Source organism: Ricinus communis, chromosome 6, assembly GCF_019578655.1.
Source record: "Ricinus communis isolate WT05 ecotype wild-type chromosome 6, ASM1957865v1, whole genome shotgun sequence".
NCBI lineage: Eukaryota > Viridiplantae > Streptophyta > Magnoliopsida > Malpighiales > Euphorbiaceae > Ricinus > Ricinus communis.
This window is the reverse complement of record NC_063261.1, coordinates 25,095,335-25,117,260: the sequence shown is the minus strand read 5'-3', so window position 1 is coordinate 25,117,260 and position 21,926 is coordinate 25,095,335. Positions and strand designations below refer to the sequence as shown.

General features: G+C 29.5%; 2 protein-coding genes and 1 non-coding gene across 5 annotated transcripts; 1 reads left to right on the top strand and 2 right to left on the bottom strand.

Annotated features, from left to right (window-relative positions):
• Nucleotides 1–3,316: 3,316 nt before the first annotated feature.
• LOC8260140 lies at nucleotides 3,317–7,575 on the bottom strand. The gene is given in 7 exon segments (XM_015725633.3): nucleotides 3,317–3,696; nucleotides 4,398–4,464; nucleotides 5,455–5,542; nucleotides 6,389–6,596; nucleotides 6,599–6,677; nucleotides 6,816–6,900; nucleotides 7,363–7,575. Coding segments are annotated over 5 exon segments (477 nt in total). The 5' UTR covers nucleotides 6,659–6,677; nucleotides 6,816–6,900; nucleotides 7,363–7,575; the 3' UTR covers nucleotides 3,317–3,642.
• A 2,715-nt stretch (nucleotides 7,576–10,290) lies between these two features.
• Nucleotides 10,291–10,374, top strand: TRNAY-GUA. Its single transcript is given in 2 exon segments — nucleotides 10,291–10,327; nucleotides 10,339–10,374. It is a non-coding gene; the product is annotated as a tRNA-Tyr (tRNA).
• Nucleotides 10,375–13,729: 3,355 nt separating this feature from the next.
• Nucleotides 13,730–21,104, bottom strand: LOC8260124 (E3 ubiquitin-protein ligase RFWD3). 3 transcript variants are annotated; one of them, XM_015725640.3, is made up of 14 exons: nucleotides 20,742–21,104; nucleotides 19,614–19,689; nucleotides 19,438–19,527; nucleotides 19,303–19,347; nucleotides 19,100–19,180; nucleotides 18,768–18,861; nucleotides 17,903–17,964; nucleotides 17,070–17,180; nucleotides 16,822–16,958; nucleotides 16,691–16,730; nucleotides 15,539–15,601; nucleotides 15,157–15,347; nucleotides 14,119–14,606; nucleotides 13,730–14,011 (listed from the first exon to the last, which is right to left on the bottom strand). In XM_015725640.3, the coding sequence occupies exons 1-13, from the start codon at nucleotides 21,050–21,052 to the stop codon at nucleotides 14,123–14,125; spliced, it is 1,785 nt and encodes a 594-aa protein (XP_015581126.1). In that variant the 5' UTR covers nucleotides 21,053–21,104; the 3' UTR covers nucleotides 13,730–14,011; nucleotides 14,119–14,122. The 3 variants fall into 3 exon arrangements, with proteins under 3 accessions (XP_015581126.1, XP_015581127.1, XP_025014955.1); XM_015725641.3 differs by having other exon boundaries at nucleotides 14,119–14,495; XM_025159187.2 differs by lacking the exon at nucleotides 13,730–14,011 and having other exon boundaries at nucleotides 14,573–14,705.
• Between the last annotated feature and the right edge of the window lie 822 nt (nucleotides 21,105–21,926).

Here is a 21,926-nt window from a genome sequence, read left to right as displayed (position 1 = left end):
TACATTGTTAATTTCACCTTTCTCTCGTGTGATTTTTTCAGTTCCATAAGAGAAAAAAGAATTAAATGGTACTGCAACAGCAAATACGCTGAAAATGAGGGACTGCCGGTGAAATTTAGTAGATAATGTGGGGATTGCGTGCGTGTGATGAGAGTACGCTATAACAAGTGTGTAAGCAACCTTTTGTCAATTTCTAGGATTCATTTTGTTATCCTGGGACCCACTTTGTGAGGCATCGTTCAAAGCCTCGTCCAACTCTACAACGCAGAATTGTTTTATATGTATATTGCCAATTTATTCGTCCCTAATAATTATTTTATATTCAAAAATTATATTTTAATATTATCTAATTTATAATTATATTAGTATAAAAATAAATTTTATTTTTATAGTAATTTTATTTATAAGAGTTATATAATACTTTTTATGAAATTTTTATTTTATTATGTGATAAGATAAATAAATATATATATGTGTGTGTCAATTTAATTATTTATTTATTTTATTATTACTAATAAACTATTGTATATCTATTTAATAATTATTTTTAAGAAATTAGTTATTAAAAATTTTACTGTTTATTTTTTATTATTACATTTTAATATTACATATATTATAGATTATATAATTTTTCTATTTATTATATTAGATCTATAAATTCTTCGGTATTCTTATGATAAAAAAATTAAAATCTCTATTCTTTTACTAATTTTATTATTTTTTTATTTATATTAATATAAATATATATTTTTATTAAAAAATAATAAAATTTATTATTAATTTATAATAGCTGTAATTATTATATATTTATTATAACTAATTTTAATAGCATAAATTTTTACTTTATTCAAATCAAGCTTGAGTCGAAAATAAATATTGTCCAAATATATTAGTCTTTAACTCTAACTTGTCTGTTAAAAAGGAATAACGATTTAGTTAGATCAACCTCCAAAACCATAATATATATAAAAATATATGTTTAATCAATCTTATTCAAATGACCAAACATACTTAGAGTAATTTATACAGAAAAAATTGTAGTAATATACATGATATATAAGCTTTATGAATGTTATACAAATACAGTCTTAAAATTTGTTAGTTTCGGCTAATCAATAATGCAACTGACAGCTGTTGGCTAGTGGCTGATAAATTAAATTTTTTAATAAAATTTATTTAGATGTTGATGTTAGTATGTTAAATGATTATTGATTGTAGAATTTATTTTTATATATATTTTATTTTATAATATATGTTAAATGACTATCATTATATTATATCTTTATAATTAGTTTTACTAACTCAAAAGTATTTATTATTAAAAATATTTATAAAAATAATTTTAAATTTAAATATTAAAATTTAAATTTTACTAATTTTTAGTATCATAATTATAATAATAAATTTATTTAAATTTTTAAGCAAGATTTTAAAATAATAATTATTTATCATAAATTTAGAAAGTAATTATATGAGATTAATTTAGTTTAAATTATGAATAGTAGTTTTAATAAGATTAACATTATCTATATAAAAAATTAACTTAAGTTAGTTATCGATTCATAAAAAAATACTATAAACTTATAGAAAATGTAATCTTTAGTCCAGATTTGCCTTTTTTATTCTTGGAAGGCAATGCCAAACGAGTACTGAACATGTTTAATAGTATTGTTGAGTAAGAAACAGTCACAGAACTGTTAAATCAAACACTCTCTTCCTCCTCTTGATGCAGTTTTGATCAGAACTCCTACAAGATTGCAGTAGCCGGGAGTTTCCCGCAATGGGCCAAGTCTGATCGGAGATTTCAATCATTAAACAGGATAGATGTGACGGTTGCATCGGGTAAGGATTATAGTGCGTAGGGAATAGGGATAGAACAAAAGAAAAGGGAGAGGAACTGGGAAAAGCTGCTGATGCTTGTGCCTAACAGAAAGGTGATGCTTTCTATAAAGCGTTAGCACATTACAGCACCAATTTCATGCATTGCTTTCTTCTTCTTTTCTTTTTTACTTTTATCTTTGGCAATCTTTCCATGCATCACATTATATGTACAACAAACACACACACACACACACACTATGAATTAACCTTTAATTGCACAATATTTTACTGGATCGGTTCAACTACGGTCGATATATGTCGTCGATCTAATAAAAATTGATTATATTATAAAATAATAAATATAATAACCTATTAGTAATTTATTAAATTTTAGTGGTCCAGAATAAATTAAATTACGGACGAAAACAAATCTACTTAAATTTAAGTTCTACAATCTAAATAATTAAATAACAATTTGAAGTATATGAAATATATAAATTGCAAGAAAATAATATTATAAAAGTATTTTTTTCTAAATACAAGTTAGTAAGACAAACACAATACATTCAATCTTTAATATTGCATTTTATTCTTTTTTTTAATATATATAATCCTTTTCTTACATATAAAAATAAGCCGGCTGGTTGGGTCAGTTCTTTCGGGTTTAGTTAGTTCAAACTGATTCAATCCGAAATTATAAACAATTGGATCAAATTAACCACTTTTATATTGGAAAAATTACAAAAATACTCTCTTTTTTTACCTTTTGTTTATAAAAAATGCTGTGTAAACCTTTTTTCATTTTACTGTATAAAAATATTAAAAATACAGTTTTTTTAATTTTTTTTCAAAAATACAGTATTGGTTGTTTTTGGTTTTTCTTTAGTGTTTTAGAAAAATCAAAAAATAACCGCACTGTATTTAAAAAAAATTAAAAATAATATTTTTTAAAAAAATTTATAAAATAAAAATAATATTTTTTTATTGATTTTAGGATAATTTTAAAAAATTCCCTTTTATATCGTTAAAAATATGTGGAAATCATAATTATTCCCGATCGAATCGTCCGATCCAGCATGGGAAACACTGTGTAACACACACAAATACACTAACACTCACATATCCACACACTGGGAATTAGCCTTTAGTCATCTCCTGAATGGAGTGAAAGCAAATTTATTCAAATTTTTCATTGCTATTACTTGAGGTATTTTAGCTTATTTTGACTTAATCTTTTAGGATTTAATAATTATTTATAATTATATCTTTAAATAATTTGAAAGCGAAAAACGAATAAATCTGCTTTAAACTAAGTCTAAAATAAACCATAAAAAATGAACAAAAACAGCCTAACTTGCTCAACCCGAACTGTACCAAACCGGAACTAAACTGCACATATACAGTTTGATTTGGTTGAGCTTTTCTCAAACTGCATTTATCGGTTTGGTTTAAATATACTCTTCAAACGGAACCATGTAATCTCCTATAAGGCAACTAACCACAATCCCCTTCAGGGGTTCAAAATAAAGTGAATAGATTATCTTTTTGCTACAAATGACCGTCGCGCTGTTCAAACTTTAAATGACTATCACAGCTTTAATTATAGTTCCTATAGGAGACAAGGTGAAAGAATTGACTGCTAACTAGTCCAGAAGGTATCAACTTCAAATATTAATGAAGTTTTCTTAACTGCATATTTGAAGTTGGAAGAATTAGTTACAAGAGACCGGACTTCATTTCTGGTCAACGGTTTGTATTCTTTACCTTCTATCAGTCTCTGGTCAGACTAAGACACTGCCTATGATGTAGCCATAGATAAATTTAATCAAAGAGGCCTTCATCTTGCCAGATATCAATTAAAAAATCTACCATCTCCTGCCAAATTCGAAAATCAATCGAACTGGGATCAACAGTGGACAAAATAATAAACAAAATCAATCAGCAAGGTCTAAATAATTTTTCAGCATAGCAGAGTCCGAAATCATAAGCGTAATTCCATTTAGGTGGACATCTGGTTAAGCTGCCCTGTGCAAATTTAATTGCTTCATTTTGTTTTTCATGTCATTTTCAATACAAAATGCATAATGTAGATAGAATCATCCTTCCCTCTTCTCCTCCCCTACCATTCCCACCCCAACCAAAAATTAAGAAAGGAAAAAGGAAAAACTAAGGAACTAAACTCTTTTTTTTAAAAGGGAAAAAAAGCTTCAGATTGTGATCAGTGATCATATGCATGCAACAAATAAATTTATTTTAGATGAAAGTATCATTTCAAATGCCATATGGATATGTAATGCTGGTAATAGTCAGTACCAATAGACATAAAAGGCCTCATTTACTTGCATACACCTAGTGCTGACAGACATCAAAGGCCTCGATTAGTTACATAACTATCTTCCAACTTTATAATCAGTCCCCTAGAGATCCATTTTCAACCCTCTCTCTCATGTGCAAGCGCTTGCATGCATGCAGCTTACCCTACTGGTCAGGATCTACAATAATATAATTCTTAAACAGTAATAGAATAATCCAACAACTCTTTTTTTTTTTTTTTTCTTAAGTTAGAAGATGCTTACAGGTAAAGGTATAGGCTCAGAGAAGGGTTCATTAGTTGAAAGCAGATCTTCATACGTCGTTGACCAGCTGCAAAGGAAATTCTATCATTATTCTCCACATATTAGCATAAGTAGCTGTCAAAAAAAATAGTATCAAGGATATAATATCACACAGTATTAGCACAGGAAGACAATGATATCTTCTAGATGAAATTAGCATATTGCTGTTATTCCTAATCCCGTACCCAGTCATAACTAAGTGAATTTCAGAAAATGCATTTAAGGTTCTTTTGTTATGACAAATTACATATAAAGTTCTTTAGGTTATGATAGCCCACATGAATTTGTTCATCCTTAGATAATTGCAGCGACTAGTAATATGCTTGTTCCATCATTTAGTTTCTCACACTAGTTAGATCTTTCAAGTTGCCTGAAAGAGATATTAGTAGTATTAAAAGGTTCCGAGGTTTGATTCTTTTTCTTTTCCTTACCTTTTCCTTTATTCCTTTCACATGGAGATATGCTCAAGGTAAAACTGAACACAAATTCATTGGTATATCACAACACATGCCACTAATTGCTATTGCAATAATTTCAAAGTAAATATTTCTCGAATTCAAAACTTGAAAACTACCTCAAGTTAAAAAATTTGAACCATATAATTCAGAAAATTTTAAAGCATATTTACGGCATATGAAAGTAAAATATCAACAGAATTTAAATTTCAAACTTTCCATACTATGTGAAGAACAAGGTCCATTGATGGCATGGTTCATTTCTCGTAATTCAGTATTTGACTCTTATCAGTTATCCAGCATGACAACTGCAGATAAATGGCATTATGCAGTGTAACTGCAACTATCTAACTGCAAAATTCTATCCAAATTTTACCCTGCAGGTAGAATGCCACTTGTTTTTCTTCTTCCAACTAATGGATGCAACTTAGAAGACAATGGAAACAGAAATTCTACAGCTATTAAAGGTGTGTATCTAAAATATAAGCTACAAATTTTAAATTACAACAAAAATAATAAATCAGAAATCATTGCACTAAAGAAGCAAATGTGCAAGATGCTACCTTATGATTGGATCTTTAGTCATTGTTTTTGATTGTTGGGATTGCTCTCCTATCCACTTTCGTCTACTCTCATGCCAAGCATTTGCAGCTACAATAATACATTTGGCCACATTAAGGAGATATGAAATAAACAAAATGGAAAAGGAAAAAAATGAATCAACAAGCATGTGATGTGGATTACATCAAAGGAAAGCAGAGATGACTCAATACAACAAATAAAGATATAACTTCTGAAAATCTAAATCTTTTCTGAACATCGAGAAGCTTACACATATATAGTAATTGTATTAATTCCATCCATCTCTATTCACACAAAGGGAGAGATGCCAATATGTATTATTGTTTCAGATATAGAATTGGTAGGATAATTGCAAAAAATTTCATTTCCTCCTGAATATGCAAGAAAGTTTCATTCTGTGTATTCGGTCCTGAATAACAAACAGCAGGTGACATCATAGATGCATGTTACAAAATGGTGAAGTCATGTAACTGACTTCTCATTTTAAACACACCATCATTTTCCTCTCCTAAAAAGTGGCTTACCTTTTCCCTTGCCAGTAAACGATTTCATTGACTAATTTTCCTAAGCACTCCAAAAACCATGAAAAATGCAGAAAAATAGAAAAAAAAAAAAAAAAAAAGCTTCTATGAAAAGACTAAGTTATGTATCTCAATGAAATCATTAACCAATCTGAAAAAAGAAAGTCATGGACATTCCGATGAGTCCATCCATGCATCAAACGAGCTACTTTTCTTCCTCTCTAAAATACTAATCTTTAATGACACTACTTGAGGATTATAGAGTAGCACAAAAAATAGCAGTAATAAAAGTTCACACACAAGAATATTTACATAAGTTCAGCTAAATTACCATCAAAGAGGAGGAAATGCAGTAAATAACAATTCAAGCAGGTATAATCAAGAAGAGACTTACCATGATTGACAAACACAGAAGTGCTCACACTCCCTTCTTTTTCTGGAGGCTTATTTCCTGCATTGGTAGATGTTGGGCACTCTAGATATTGCTTCTCATTGGAAAGTGAACCCCTACTATTGACCTCCATCTCCAAACTGAATGACCATTCCCTTGCACAGTTACAATGAAGCTGTTGGCAAGTAGTCCTTTTCACAAGTTCCCTCAAGGCTTTACAAAAGAAATGGCAGCTTGGATTGTAACAAAGTTTCCAGAAGAACAGCTCGGCATAAAATAAATCTTCTATCCACTAACAGATTGAACAAGAAAAGGAACACAAAATTGGAAAATTTAAGTAAGAAATTCATTTTAAAACAAAAACTCATGCTTGCAAAAGAAACCATAATCTTTTGTATTTGCCATCAGATCACCAAGAAAATAAACCCACAAAATCAAGAAGTCTGCATTTTCTTCTTCTGCATTTCTTCCAAGAAAATAACTGCAGCACAACAAAGAGGAAAAATTCTTCCTTCCTATAACAGAAATAAAAAACTTGAGAACTCAGAAAACCAAGAAAAGATCACTCACATTCTTCCTCCTACAATACATCACATATAAACTCCTTATCACGTTATATAAAACAGAGAACTTTTTTTAATAAAAACCGAGTCCAGGAAATAGATGAGTCAGATCCCTATCTTAAGCCTGAACAAAAACCAGAATGCCAATTCCCTTTTCCCATCTCAAGAACATTATATTCTCTTCCTCTTCTTTTCTTATACACATCATCCTCAAAATCATCAATTTGCGTATAAAGTATACCAAAGAAACACCAATCACAAGAACCCATACATAATTAGTTCTTAACTTAACAATGCATTTAACCCAAAAGTTTCAAACTTTAACAAATAGTTACTAGATATCATACAAAAGGCAAGCACAGAAAGAGAAATTAAAAACCCAGAAAGACAAAAGAGAAATATGAGTGGCCATACCTTATTCAAGAATCTTTATGGTTGCATTTGGCCTAAAAACTGAATCTAAGAAAGATCTTTCCTTTGACGGGGGTCTCAAAGAGAAAAAGAGAAAAGAAAAAAAGAAAGACAGAGAAAGGGTGTTATATTAATATATAAATTTTTAATAATTATATGATTATGGAATGAAAATCACAAAATTTAGTGTACATCTTATAAAAGTTTTAGCGTTTAAATATTAATTTTTTTTAAAAAAAAGAGTGTAGTTGTTGGTTTTGTTTTCAGTTTTCTACATTTTTCTTTTAAATTTTGTTTTCCTCCATGTGTGAGTTTCTTTTATAGCTGACGTGGATTATAAATGTGATTTTTGAGCTTTAAGTAGATAAACTAGATTGTCTTTATAGGGAAACTACTTGAATGCCCTTCACCTACCTGTTGATATTGTGTATTGTAAGAGTATTTTGGTAATTTTCGTAACTATTGAGTATCTCTCTACATCACATGGTCACCTTAGCAAGGCTAAACCCATTATTTGGTCCATGTACTTTTCATATTTGTTTTAGTTAGTCCCTTGCAATCTATTGTGTTCCAAGAGGTCCCTAGACTTCTATTTGAACTCAGTCAATCCTTAATTGACAGAATTAACAAAATAAAAAATTGCACAGTTAAATAATTTCTACATATTATTCTATGAAAAAACTATTTTCTTTGTTAGCATCAAGTTAGCTAAATGAGGTGGACATATTAGGGTTGGATTTCAATATAAAAGGGTAATATTTGGGTTTTGTGGTAAAAATCTCTTATTTATTAAACCTTAGAACTACTAAAGCACATACTTCTCTTTCAAAATGGTGAATGTTGAGAAGAAAGTAATGTGATGATCAAGACAGAGTCGTTTGAAGGTGTTCATAACGTTGATCGAGTTGAGTGTTAGCATGGAATGAGAGCAAAGATGTGGATTTTATGGTATGAAAAAAAAAAAAAAAACCTAGCAGAAGGCCGCTGAAGTGCGCAAGTGGGAGCTACAACTTCTTTAGCTGGCACGATAAAAAACTTAGTGAAGACATTTATAATTTACTTTTGACGTTGAAAAGATGTGAGATATTCTCAGTGGAGAGTGATTTTTGGTTTGATTTTTTTTTGAAAACAAACAAAATGTGAGTTTAAATATGTTGAAGAAAAAAGTGAAGTTGAATGAAACTAAACAGAAAAATAATAAAGAAAATTAAAGAGTGAACTTTTAAGTTATTAAATTAAAAAACGATATAGATTCACTCTATAAATAAAGTTATTTAATAAAAATAAAAACTATATCATTTATATTATTTATAAATACATTTCTTAACTAGCATCCATATCAGTAATATGTTAGACACTCATGCTTTTCAGGGGAAGTGCATACATACGTTTAATATTCTATCAATTAAAAATAAATTAAATTTAAAATAAAATTTTTAAAGAATACTTAAAAATGAAATAAATTATAAAAGACTAACTAAAACAAACACAAAAAGCAAAATGACCAATTATGGGCTTATCCCTTTAGCAATTAAGGATACATATTTAATTCCTCTATTTTTCCTTCCATAAATACAAAATCCATTATCAGTCCTTGAGCTTTTGATCTTTGTTATTAAGATCCTTGTTGCATTAAGCTTATATTTTTATTCATACATTTGTGAAAAACTTATGTCTTTCTTCTAACAAATTTGAATAACATTATTAATAAGAAGGTTAACAAAAATCTTTTTCTTTTTTTCCACTTCTGAAATCTCACTTCTCATTTTTTTTAAACTTTAATTAATTTTATTTATTAAACTCTTACAATTTTGTTATTCCAATTTCTTACATCAATTAAATCTTATTAAATGTATATACAAAAATTTGATGCTAACACAATTGATTTCAAAGCATGATAAAGCAACCCTCAAAAATTAAAGGCTCAAAAGTTTCACCATTTCCTTTTTCTTCTATAATTCTACTTAAAATCTTAATTGAATATTTTTATAATTTATGGAAGTGTTTATTAAATAATGGTCTTTTAATTTACTAGTTATTTGAATAAGAAATTTCTATAATTATTTTATTATTAAATGGTTTACATTTTTCTTTTCTATTAGTTCAGGTCTTATATTTATTAGTTATAATGTCTTAATTAATGGCAACAAATCTAATCTAACAAATTAATATTCTAATCTAAACAAATTAAGATATTATCAATTTAAGTAAAATAATACTTTCTTATTTAAATATATAATATAATTTAAATCTAAATTTTAATAATTTTTATTATTTTTGTGAGTTAATGTAACATCTCATTCCACATTAAAAAATTATTATTAAATTTAGTATAATAGCATTCAGTTATTGCATGACTGTATGCTTATTGTATTTAGAGTAATTCGAAATGTATCACATAACACCAATGTTTATTTTAAAATAAAAAATTATAAATATAAAAATATTAAAAAGAATATTAAAAAAATAATATAAAAAGTAACTTTATGTATTATTTCTCTTAAGATTATGATAAATTTATAGTTACCTTTCTATATGCTCTATATTCATTGAAATTATTCCAGAGTTTTTCATTCTTTTTTTTTTATAGAAATACACTGTATTCTATTGTTTTGTAAAGATCTCAAAAATAATAAGTTTAATACTATTTTAAATTATTTAAATAAATAATAGAAGAAAATCATATGATGGTCCATAAAAGAAAATCAGTTGATTCCTCTATAGGCCACGGAAAATTCCTAATTTTTCTGGCATATCAATCACTTAGAAAGGTCCATTATTCACATATTGCTATCATATTACATATTATTTATTTGGGGAAACCCAAGAGAGGGAAAATAAAAACAGGATAATAATGTTAAAACAAATTATAGTATATATGTAAATAAGTAAATAAATTTTATTTTTATTTATTAGCCAGGTAATCACAAACCGACCTTAGCTCAGTTGGTAGAGCGGAGGACTGTAGTAGTAGCTGTAATCCTTAGGTCGCTGGTTCGAATCCGGCAGGTCGGAATTTCTTTTTTTTTTTTTTTCCTCTTAAACCTTTTCCTTTTCTTCGAGGAAACATAATAACCTCTTATTTACAATAAATAAAATTAATTTTTTTTTGTATTTGTACTGTCCACTAAATATTTTGATAATCCAATAGGAATTGTTATTCCAATTCCATAGCATTTTCATTTGTTATTTTCTCAAGTAAGACCAATGTGTTATGATTTTTTACTTTTATGTATCTATTGCGACGATAAAAAATTCTTTTTTAGAAAAATTAATTTCTGAGGAATATATATCGACATAAATAATAGTTCCTAATTACTTAAAAGTACTAAATTTTTAACCATTTCGATTTTAGCTAATATCTTTAGAATTTAAAAACTATATTCTTTTTCAAAATCACGTTTGGATAATAATTTCACACTAAAATGCTGATGTGGCAAGAGAAATTAATAAAAATAAAAAATTTGATGATGCAATTGATTTTTCAAAGTATCCTCTTACTAAAAGAATTTTTTTTTTCTCCAAAACCCGTTGTAAGTTAAAAAAAAAACTTATTTTCTTCTTCACAATGAGATTTGTTTCTCTTCAAGGATTGCTTATTAACTACTTTTGTAGTAGATAAACAACTTCTACTTAAAAACAAACAAATTCTCTTTCTCCATATTTACTTTTTTTTTTATTTCTGTTCTTATTGGTTTGATTGCATTAATAAGTTCTTATAAATTAATATAATATTTACTTTTAATAAATAAGATTGTTAGTACTTTTACTATTTATTTATTTATTATTATTATTATTATTATTATTTTGATATCACATATATATATATATTATATATATATATATATAAATTAATTTCTTTATTTATTATATTGGACTAATAAATTCTTCAATATGTTATAAATTTCTTTTTAACTATTTTTGTGTTCCAATGTAAATTTCTATTCTTTTACTATTTTATTAATTTTTTTGCTTATATATATATATATATATATATATATATATATACCTTTACTAAATATTATACTTATTATAATCATTTTAAGAATATAATAATTTTATATTTAAATAAATTAAAAATACCATATTTATTATTAACATTATTTAAAATCACATTAATTCTTTTATAAATACTTAAAAGTTAATATCTTTATAAATATGCCATCCGTTATTTTCTCATTAGAAAACAATATGACGTGGTCTTATAAAATTTTACCACATAAAAATTCATGGAAACAACTTAAAATTTTTATATATATCTTATAGATTTTATTTTCTTAACTCTTATTCTCCTATTTCTAAAGAAAAATAAAAATTCTTAATTTTTATATTTTATTTATTAAGTTCTCTTTTTACCATTTATTTTATCTTATTTTATTCATAAGCTACCGCCATTTTTTTTCAACTCAATTTCTTCATTATTCTTATGTTTGTCAATTTTTTTTCTATAAGCATATAACTTTATCTTTATCTTTTTTTTTTTTACTTTTTCTATACTAGGTTAATTAAATTTAAATCAATAGTTTTTCTGGATAAAAAAAGCATTTTAAAAAATGTACTATTGGAAAAATGAGAAACAGTTTGTTGAAAATGAAAATGGAGGCTTAAAGATTTGAAATGTTTTGTTACTATTGGGCCAGAACAAAGAAGAAGAAGAAGAAGAAGAAAATGGGAGAGAAGTGCCATTCCCCAAGTAAAGTATTTATCATGACAAGAAAACTCAGGCATGCAATGCAAAGTTCTCTCCTATATGACCCAGTTGGTAGGAAGAAGTGTAGTCAGATAAAATGTTGGAATCGTTCTGTTGAAATGTACTTGTACCTTCATTTTGTGCTTATCTTGCCTGTATTCAGAAAAAGTATCTTCAAATTTACCCAGTTTATGTAAAGTTAAACATTATTGTCAATGATTGCCAGGAAAGGCAAGTCCTGATACTTTTGTGAGATTGCTTCTCTGTCAGGGAAACTGCTCTTTTGTTTCTCTACGAAAGGCAAAAAACCAAAAAAAAAAGAAGATACTTGTTCTTTATGATTAATTCTCGGAATAATTTATATTTGCTGTTTTTACTTTTATATGATTAATTTTCAGAATAACTCTTATTTGCCGTCTTCTACTTTTATTTTATGATATTGAGTCTTTATATTTTTGCTTTTATAAAACTTAAGTCCTTGTTTGATGGAACGTATAAATGGTTATTTTTATTTTTATAAAATTTAAATTTTCTTTGATAGAAGGAATAAATAATGTTAACTTTTAATTAATTAAGTTCTTAATTATTTTTAAGAAGATGTTTTACTTAACACATTAAGATTATTTAAAAATTAATAATTCGTTCAATAATTTAAAATTTTGACTAAATTATGTATTTTATCAAAATAAAAAATAAAATTTCCCATTTGAGTTATATAATAATAAGAGATTAAAAATTTTAATTTTATAATGAATATTCAAATTCTATGACATATATATGAATTAATAAATTTTTTATTTGGTTATTATTGGGCATATATTTAATTAATAGATGTGTGAATTGACTAATCGTCATAATTGAATATTTCTATAATTAATAAGTTCTTATTAATTTATACATATATATATATATATATATATATATATATATATATATATATATATATATATATCTTTCTTAATTTTTATTATTTGTTAAAATTAGAAACTTCTTTTATAATTATCTCTTTGTAAAAACTTATGTCTCCTTTTCTATTATTCCATCTCTTATTATTCTTAATTAAATATTATATATTTTAATTAATATAACTAACTTACTCTAATAAATTAGAATTTTAATTAAAATAGATTAATATTAAGTGGTATCATTTTAATTGAATTAATAACTTATTATTAAAATATAAAAATGTAATTTAAATATAAATTATAATAACTTTCTATTATTCTTACAAGTTAAATTTAAATAATAATTTGTAGGGGTTAATGTCACCAAAATAAAAGTATATGGATTTAATGTTATGAAAATAAAAGTATAGGGCTTAATCTCAAAAAATAAAAGTACAAAATTTTAATACAAAAAATTTAAAAATTATTTCTACACGACCCTAGGAGCACATGTAGTACACGCTCTTAGCTACCGTTAGAAAATGATTTAAATCTTATAAAAATATACACACGCTTAGCTGCTGTTAGAAAATAACTTTAAATTTCATAGAAATAAAAGTATAAAGATCCAATGTCACCAAACCCACAAACAATAAAAGTACACGGGACCAAATAGAGGTTATTCCTTAATTCTCTTCAGACCTTCATAAAGGTGTCTATTATGCACACCCTTCATCATCTTGAACTCATACAAGATGTATAAGAAGTGACCTATTTGTAAATATAAAACGGCAAATTCACAATAACAGTAATTTTGATTCTGTACTTGTATAAACTCAGAAAAAAATTTACCAGCAATGTCCAGTGCTTTTGATTCCAAAGATATGATCATTAAATATTTCTATATACAACCATGCAGAAAGGTGCAACCTAATCACTTTAGAGAGAAGTTATATACACAAATGGACTGTCATCTAAATTTAAATAACTAAATCTCATGTTTATCCAAAAAGAGTTTCAGGCTCAACAAGGAACATGCACATCCAATATGTCAAAGGAACTTTTGAAGCTGAGCTACCTGAGGATTATGGTAAACAATTTTGTCAACAATGTAATCTTCAATAACGAAACACCAGAATTATAATGGATAAAGGGATGATGTAGAGGGTGGTGTGATAAGCATACCTTCCTATAGAATTTTTAGAGAAAAGAGTTGCAGCTTATCTTCACTCACACAGCCAAGAACACCAGTCCCCCTGGTATGTGCACACTTCACATCCAGTATAGGGTGGTGATGCGGTTTGAGATTCTGGCTCACAGTCAAACTTGGCAATTCTCTCAACCTCAATCCATGGGTAACTCCATCTGCATAAGCTAATAATGGGAAGCAATTTTCCATGTTTATTATGGCAGAATTTTCCATGTGAGCATCATTAAGATATGCCGGTGTAGACCCCAAGTTATGATAAAAGCCACCAGCTACTCTCTTGACAAGAACCTGAGTTCCTAGTATTCCTTGTCCAGGAACAGTAGATGACTCTTGATATGAGCGCTCTGTTTCACTGGATGGAAAGAATTTAGGACGATAAGAAGCAACAATATCATCACTTGAGGGACCATAAGCTAGTGATGTACAAATGCCTTGATTGTCCAATCCAGGAACAAGAAACGGCCTTCAACAAAAGCAAAAGAATATTTTAACACCAGGAATGCAACTTAACTACAATGATTGAGTTTCCAGGCATCAATACTGTTGTCGCAGAAGCCAAAAGCTGCACATTTGTATAAAACATGGCAACAGAATTTTTTAAAAACAGAAGGTGAAGTATCACCAAAAAAGTTGAAGATCAAGAGCATAAACGATGACGGTTTTGCTTTCTAATTTTCACATGGTCTGTGCAGCACCCAAAGAGCACATTAAGGATTTTGTAAGATGTTATCCTGCTGTTAACTGTATTCTGTAATATGAATAGTAATGATTGTTGCAGGAGGTTGATCAGATCAATAAGGAATGAAACTAAACATTAGGTCATCAATCTGAACATCACGTGATCCATATAAAACAAAGAATAGAGAAACAATTTATAAAACAGAAAGCAGATGGACTCTCCTTAGAGTACATCCTTGTCGTATGGGCTTTTGAAAGATATAGGGTCCAAGTCCCGTTCCTTACAGCATGCACAGCTTCCAGAATATAGTTATCACAAGTTCATATTTACCAACCTTTCTCCAGCACTAACATCCCACACGCATGGGCCCAAGGAGGAAGCTGTCAGCAATTTTTGAGCATTTTGACCAAGCGCCGGGTTATGCACCAAGGAGTGTATAGTATGAATAGGCCGGGGTGTTAGTCCAATCATAGATTGCAGAGGGTTTACTGTATGACGCATATCAAAAACCAAAATCATACCATTCTGTAAAACCGAAAAAAAAAATAAATGTTGAGGATTTTGAAATACAAGAAAAACGAAACAGGTAAAGAGAAGAGCAAGGGAGGTTTTGACTTTGATCTAGTGCAAATCTGGATACAGGATATTTTTTTAAAATGTATCGCCACCTGCATTTGTAGAATATATTCAATAATACAGACAGTCAAGGATCAAACCTGCAAGCCAGCATACATATAATGGGGGCTGTTAAGATCCCATGAACATGACCAAGCTGGGACCTGAAAAGCAAAATGTTCTCAGACAAAATCAGGGAAAATTAAATTTAAGGAATTATGAATATGCACAAAATTTTAAACCAGTAACACCAAGTTAATCGTGTCTGAGAGTGTGTGTGTGCACAACCAAACAAATGAATCACATAAAAGTTGGCTGAGCCCTCCAAGTCATCTTCTCTTCATCCTTCCACAAGATAGCAACAGAAAAGGGGTAAAAGGACAGAAAAAGAAAATGTCAATGGCCCAGAGAATAAGTGAATGCTTTAAAAGTCGGAGTATTGGTTCTGGATAGTTGGCAGTGACAAATCAGTCCCAGATATGAGTATATATTAAAATAAAGAGGTGATCACCACAAAGATAAGAGATACTTTCAACAAAGCATTAAACTATAACCCTTCAAGATCATGCACTATCCTCAACCTGGTCAAGTAGTCATCTATCATTTTGGGCTTGTGACACTTCCACCGAGTATTTTCTTATAGTAAAGTTCTCCTTTCAATTAATCAAGAAAAAAGTTAAGATTCCTAGCAAAGAACCATAAATTTTGGAAATCATCAATTGATACCTTGAATGAATGGGGCATCTAAGTTAAGTTTATCTGATTTTATTGACATTCAAAGTGCAGATGCATGATAAAGTGTGACAATTAATATGGCAATATCTTCATGTCTTTACAAAATAGGCCATTATTTGGCTTAAAACTTCTGTCAGAGGCATAAGTATCCTTCTGTGATTTGAAAGGATTGCATATCACGAGAAGGAATTAAATGAAACGCACATGTCTAGGATCACAATTCAGCAGTCTTATATGAGACTAAATACTTTCAGAAATATATCACTCAGTTGCCTGCTCTGGCACTGTACATTGTCATATTAGATATGTGTTATTTAGATGTACTGAAGCCCCAATGAAACCACAACTCAATAAATTCTAACACAATAAATGAAAGACTGAACATAAGACTCTACCTAGAAGATGAATACAAAAAAAGCTCCAGCTATGAACTAAACAGTGGAAAGATTTCGGGAAAGTGTAAACCTGGTCTTTTGCAGACCATCATTTTTCTTCAGAGAGAGAGAAAAAAGTTGTACCCTTAAGTTATAGGTGGTGACAATGCTGTTGCTTTCCATGCTAAAACAAAGAAGCACTCAAAAGTTATATCAGTGGCAAAAAATTTCTATAAAGCAGGAACCAGGATGAAGAAGGCATATAATAGATATACCTAAGTATAGATAACTTCTTCCCAAGTGAAGCCAAAAGAGTGAGCCTACCACATGGGGAAATTTGTAAATCTTTAACAGTTTTTGTGCTTGTAGGAAGCTGAATATCCTCATTTTCATGAGGATTAATCAAGTTAATCTGCAGAGGCATAAAGCTTAAACCAATCATTAGGTGTCAAAAAGTGAAAACTGAGATGCACGTAAATGTGATAGCATCAGGTTTGATTTTTCTGTTAAAATAAAGACATACTTTGTTAAGCATATGTATCCCACCCATCCCAGAAATTCTTCGTGCAAGAATTAGGTTTTGATAAGTGATGTCTATAGCAAAAAGTCTTGCACCTTCTACGGCCAACTCATGCTATTAAAATCAAACACATTAGACAAGAACAGTGGAAATCATTTAGCAACCTGAAACAAACAATGGTAAGAGACAGATAAATCAATATAAATGAATAATTAAAGAGAGAGTGAATTCTGTATATATTTAGAACATCAGATCCTCTAGCTATACTTCTTTGGCTACATGTGGAATTGAGATTTGGCCTCACTTAGGTATAGATCCCTTTCAATGTAAGCCTGTGTTCTTTTGCAGTTTGGATTCTGCTCTTCAAACCGTTACTAAGCATCTAGATTGGCAGAAGAAACTGGCAAGATCATGTGGTTTAAATAGTCATTTTTTTTAAGCCATTTTATCTACTAACAGTCATATTTATTCAAGCCATTTTATCTACTACCCTGTTTCAATCTTCACTAGAATTCTTGTGATAAAACAAGAAACTGAAAAGATCATGAGGATTATAATTCTGAAACGGATATGTATAAAGAATGATGCTGGATAGTTGAAAACTCACAAAATGTAGTCTGAAGATGGGCAGTTTGAAAATATTTTAAAAATAAACTATTTTTCCTTTTAATTTTAATTTTTTTAATGTAGATAAACTTAATTATTATCATGAAGGAGATCAACATCTTGAGTAGCTCAGTGAGAGGAAACTCAGTTCATATAGTTCCTTACACCTGAAGCTTGTCATCGTGGTTATATTAAAATGTAACTTCAAAGCAATGCAAATAGGCACACACCTCCAATATAACATTGCAGCGAAGTAGTGTCCGCCTATTGTGCCTTGAGCTGAAGAGGGTTTCTGCATTATCAAGTAGCAGCAATAAAAATCAAATTGCAATTCCACAAAGTTCTCACATATGGTATGTTTTGATTAGATCAAATTTCACAAAGAAATCTAACAAGGCAACTATTCACTTGGCCTTAGTTCATAATTGGTGGGTTCTTTAAAATAGAGGGATATTTTCATAATCCAAAAGGTTCAAAACCAGAAATCATGGTATATGAAGCATAAGCTGGCGTGCATGTAAAAAAAGAAACTAAACACATACTTTTCATGGTAACAGAGCTAACACGTTGGATACTAATTCATATAAGAACATATACCAGGAGTCCAAGTATGCCAAAAATGATCTTACATTCATATTAAGTTTGTGAGAATGTGTGTTAAATGTGCCAAGCATATGAATAGTATAAACAAAGCTCTACTTTCCACTCTTTTACAACTAGTCCATATATTAGAAATTCGTTATTTGATTATGTTTCATGCCCACAACTAGAATACATCTGCTTACATTTCCTAATCTATCATAACATCAAAATAAAGATACAAAGTTAAGAGTTATGCATCTCAGTTCAAACAGTTAGCGTGCATATAGCTTTATTATTTCCTTTTATTTAGGAATTAATGTATTAGCTATAGTATTTCTGTATAGTTGACTTTCCTTAAATAGGTTTATGTATCTTGCCTAAATACCTTTGAGATATATGAAAGAAATTAATTCAGCCATTTATCAATTCATACAATTAAAAGCTAGAGAGAATATCAATGGGGGGAAAAGAATCAGAATTAAATTCATCTATTTAATCAAGTAAAAAGATTACCAAATTGTCCATTCCGTGCCTCATTAAAATTAGTGAATCCAAAAGTTTTACTTCCCATCTGCACAAATGGCATGTTCTCCACAGAAGCTCGGTTCTACAAGCTCGATAAGAAAAAGAAAAGAAAAAGAAAAGAAAAAGAAAAATCCAGGCCCCAAGTTAGCGTGGACAAAAAGGGGGTCAGAGGGCAAGAAAAGATTTTATATAGGTAAGCTACTTATCAAAATAAAAAACAAAAATCTACACAAGCTATTGATTATTGAAAATAATGGTACTCTTCAATAATTTGAAAGAAAATTGACATCCAAAATATACAATAACAGTTTATATCATACTTCCTTGAGGTTGTGCAATTCCTTGAGCAAATTATCTTGAATTTTGATCAACTTATCTTGTATATCAAGCAAATCCAGTCTCTGCACAAGAAATGAGAGAAAATATTGAACTATTTGTTGCTGCCCCTGGACTAGCCAAACTGAAAAAAAAAATAGAAAAACACCTTATGATGTTCAGTGACATAGTCATCCTAATCTCTCACCTGTTTCTTAAGTGAGCCAATTTCAGCCTCAAGAGATTGAACTTTCTGCAGGAAGATAGAGGATTTGCTTTACTTTAAAATCTAAATGTTACATTTTAAAAGACATTTTCCCAAAAAATATGGCTTGATTGCAACCTTGTGCTGGTCTCCATTGACAGCTGCTACTGGTGAAGCGTAGAGCTTTCTAACATTTTGCACCGTGCACTTTGCATTGCATTGAGGACACTACAATGAGGACATGCATAGATGAATAAGGATAATAAGCGAAGTTCTAGAAAGACATGAATAGGTAACAGTGATAGGAAATATACCTTCCCAGAATTCAAACGAACTTGAAGCCATCTACTAATGCAAGAAAAACCATACACATGTCCACAAGGAAGACAGCTGCCAGTGTCAACCATTCAAATTAGGATGTTGAATTGAATGGGAGACACACAAGAAAGAAAAATAGAAAGAAGAAAGTGAGCTGATAAAGTATTATTTAATATCAATATATGCATTAATTTTCATACTCCAAAACTGTAATTAATTTAAAGTTAAAACGCATAACAATACTCCTGCTTTTCCAAATACATGATAACTAGAAAGTGTCCTAGGTTTCTTTCTCGAATTTCCTGAAGGTCATCCCCATAACAATCTCCACTAAAGCAAGAATCTCTGAGCAAAATCATGATGCAACTCCAACAAACAAAATAGTGTATCATAATAGGACGTAGTAGTTAGCCAGATTCAACTTGAAATCTGTCAATGAGACATCTTACTAACTAATATAAACCTCACTGAAGAGCGGGATATCATAGCATAGTTGTTTGAGATACCAGAAAGTTGGAACTTCAATTAAAGTTCCATATTCCTAGTTTGCTTATCTCACTAAATCCAGATTATGAATTAACCAAAAATCAAATGTATATAACTTGAGGATTATTGAGAAATTGCCAAAAATCAAAAGAAACAAATTGTCACCAATTGCTATCACTCCACTTCTAACATCTTTACTGAGAGGAAAAAAGTTCTAACTGAAAATTCATCAGCAATCAACTTAAAAACAGAACGAAAGAAATTCCGACAGAAAAAAAAAAAACAGCAAATTTGCAATAAGCAAATAAACAAGGATCTTTCATCTAGCATAGTGGTTTTAGGCAACAGATTTGGAACTTTAATTAAAGTTCCACCAACCCAACTGCTTACTTCACCAAATTTGAATCATCAATCTACTCTGGCATAGGATTTATAAACATCCAAAGAGAGAGAAAAAAAAAAACTTAAACAGAAAATCATAACTTGTGCATTCAAATGAACAATCAAATTATCACCAATTGCTATCACTACTAACATGGTTATAAATGAAAATTATCAACGACCAATCCGGAAAAGAACTAATTTTTAGAAAAGAGGAAAAAAAGAAAAAAAAAGAAAAAAAAAAGGGTATCTCTAACCTGACTTGATGATCACCTTGAGAATTCCAAGGCTCCAAACAGATAGAACAGCACAAGCCATCAGAATTGGGTTCAGTGGTTTCTCTCTTCTCTTTAACCTGATCACTAGAATCCACCTTCTTCTCTTGTCTCTGCTCCTCTGCTGCTGCTGCTGTCGTTATTCTTACAGTCTCTTGTTCTTCATCTTGGTTATCGATCACCATCGGAGTGGCACTATCAGATGATGATGATTGAGGGACAGATATAAATACATGGTCTTGGACTTGTGAGAGTGAAACATTAACGGAGAAATGGAAGTTGCTACTACCCATGGAAGACAGCAGTGACACTGACAATTGAGAAAGAAGCCAAGAAAGTATATATATATATATATATAGAGAGAGAGAGAGAGAGAGAGTAGTGTTTGTTTGGGGCGCGCTATTTCCACTTCCCTCCCGTTCCTCCTGCTCTCCTTTTGGGTCCACAATCAAACTATGCGTCACTTTATATTATTTTATCAAAATTTAAACACAAATGGATAAAAATTTGGAAGAGAAATTGTATTTATACAACAGCAAAAGACCAACACTCTCTCACTAATTATCCTCGAGTCCTTGATACAATTGCTGGCAAATCAGCAATAAAGCCAACCGGTATTGTTCTAGAGGTTGGACCTGGTACTGGTAATCTCACTCTCAGGCTTCTCCAATCCTCTATAAGGACCCGTTTGGATTTACAGCGGTGGAGACGCCAGAAAGCTCTTTCTTTGCAAGTGAAATCCATGCTTAAGAGATGCCTTCTCTTTGTTAGTGTTTCAAAATTTACCTGCAAAATTGCTCTTGTTATGCCACCATTTCTTGTATCCGGTTGATGAAATTCCAAACGCAAAATTGAAGTTAAACTGAGGTGAGATTTGGCTGCTTTAATGTTTTTTTTTTTTGCATTTGTATCAGATTTTTTTTGCAAAGAATATTTTAGCTTCGCATAAAGGACGCATTGTGACTTTGTTTTAGGCCTTCGTTCTATTTTTGATTTCATTTTTATCTGCTTAACTGTGGAATTTGTATAATCAATAAACAAATTCAGTGCCAGTTTTGAGTAACGCGAATAAAAGCAGTTATTTTTTTGACAAAGGAATAAAAGCAGTTAAAAAGAGAAAAGAAATAAAGAGGACGACATGGCAATATTCAATTGCTTAATTTATGT

Coding starts and splice junctions, on each gene's coding strand:
- LOC8260124 (XM_015725640.3), bottom strand. CDS start 21,052: ATGGGTAGTAGCAACTTCCATTTCTCCGTTAATGTTTCACTCTCACAA. Junction 19,348..19,437: donor TCAATGGAGACCAGCACAAG/GTTGCAATCAAG, acceptor ATCTTCCTGCAG/AAAGTTCAATCTCTTGAGGC. Junction 16,959..17,069: donor GGATACATATGCTTAACAAA/GTATGTCTTTAT, acceptor ATGCCTCTGCAG/ATTAACTTGATTAATCCTCA.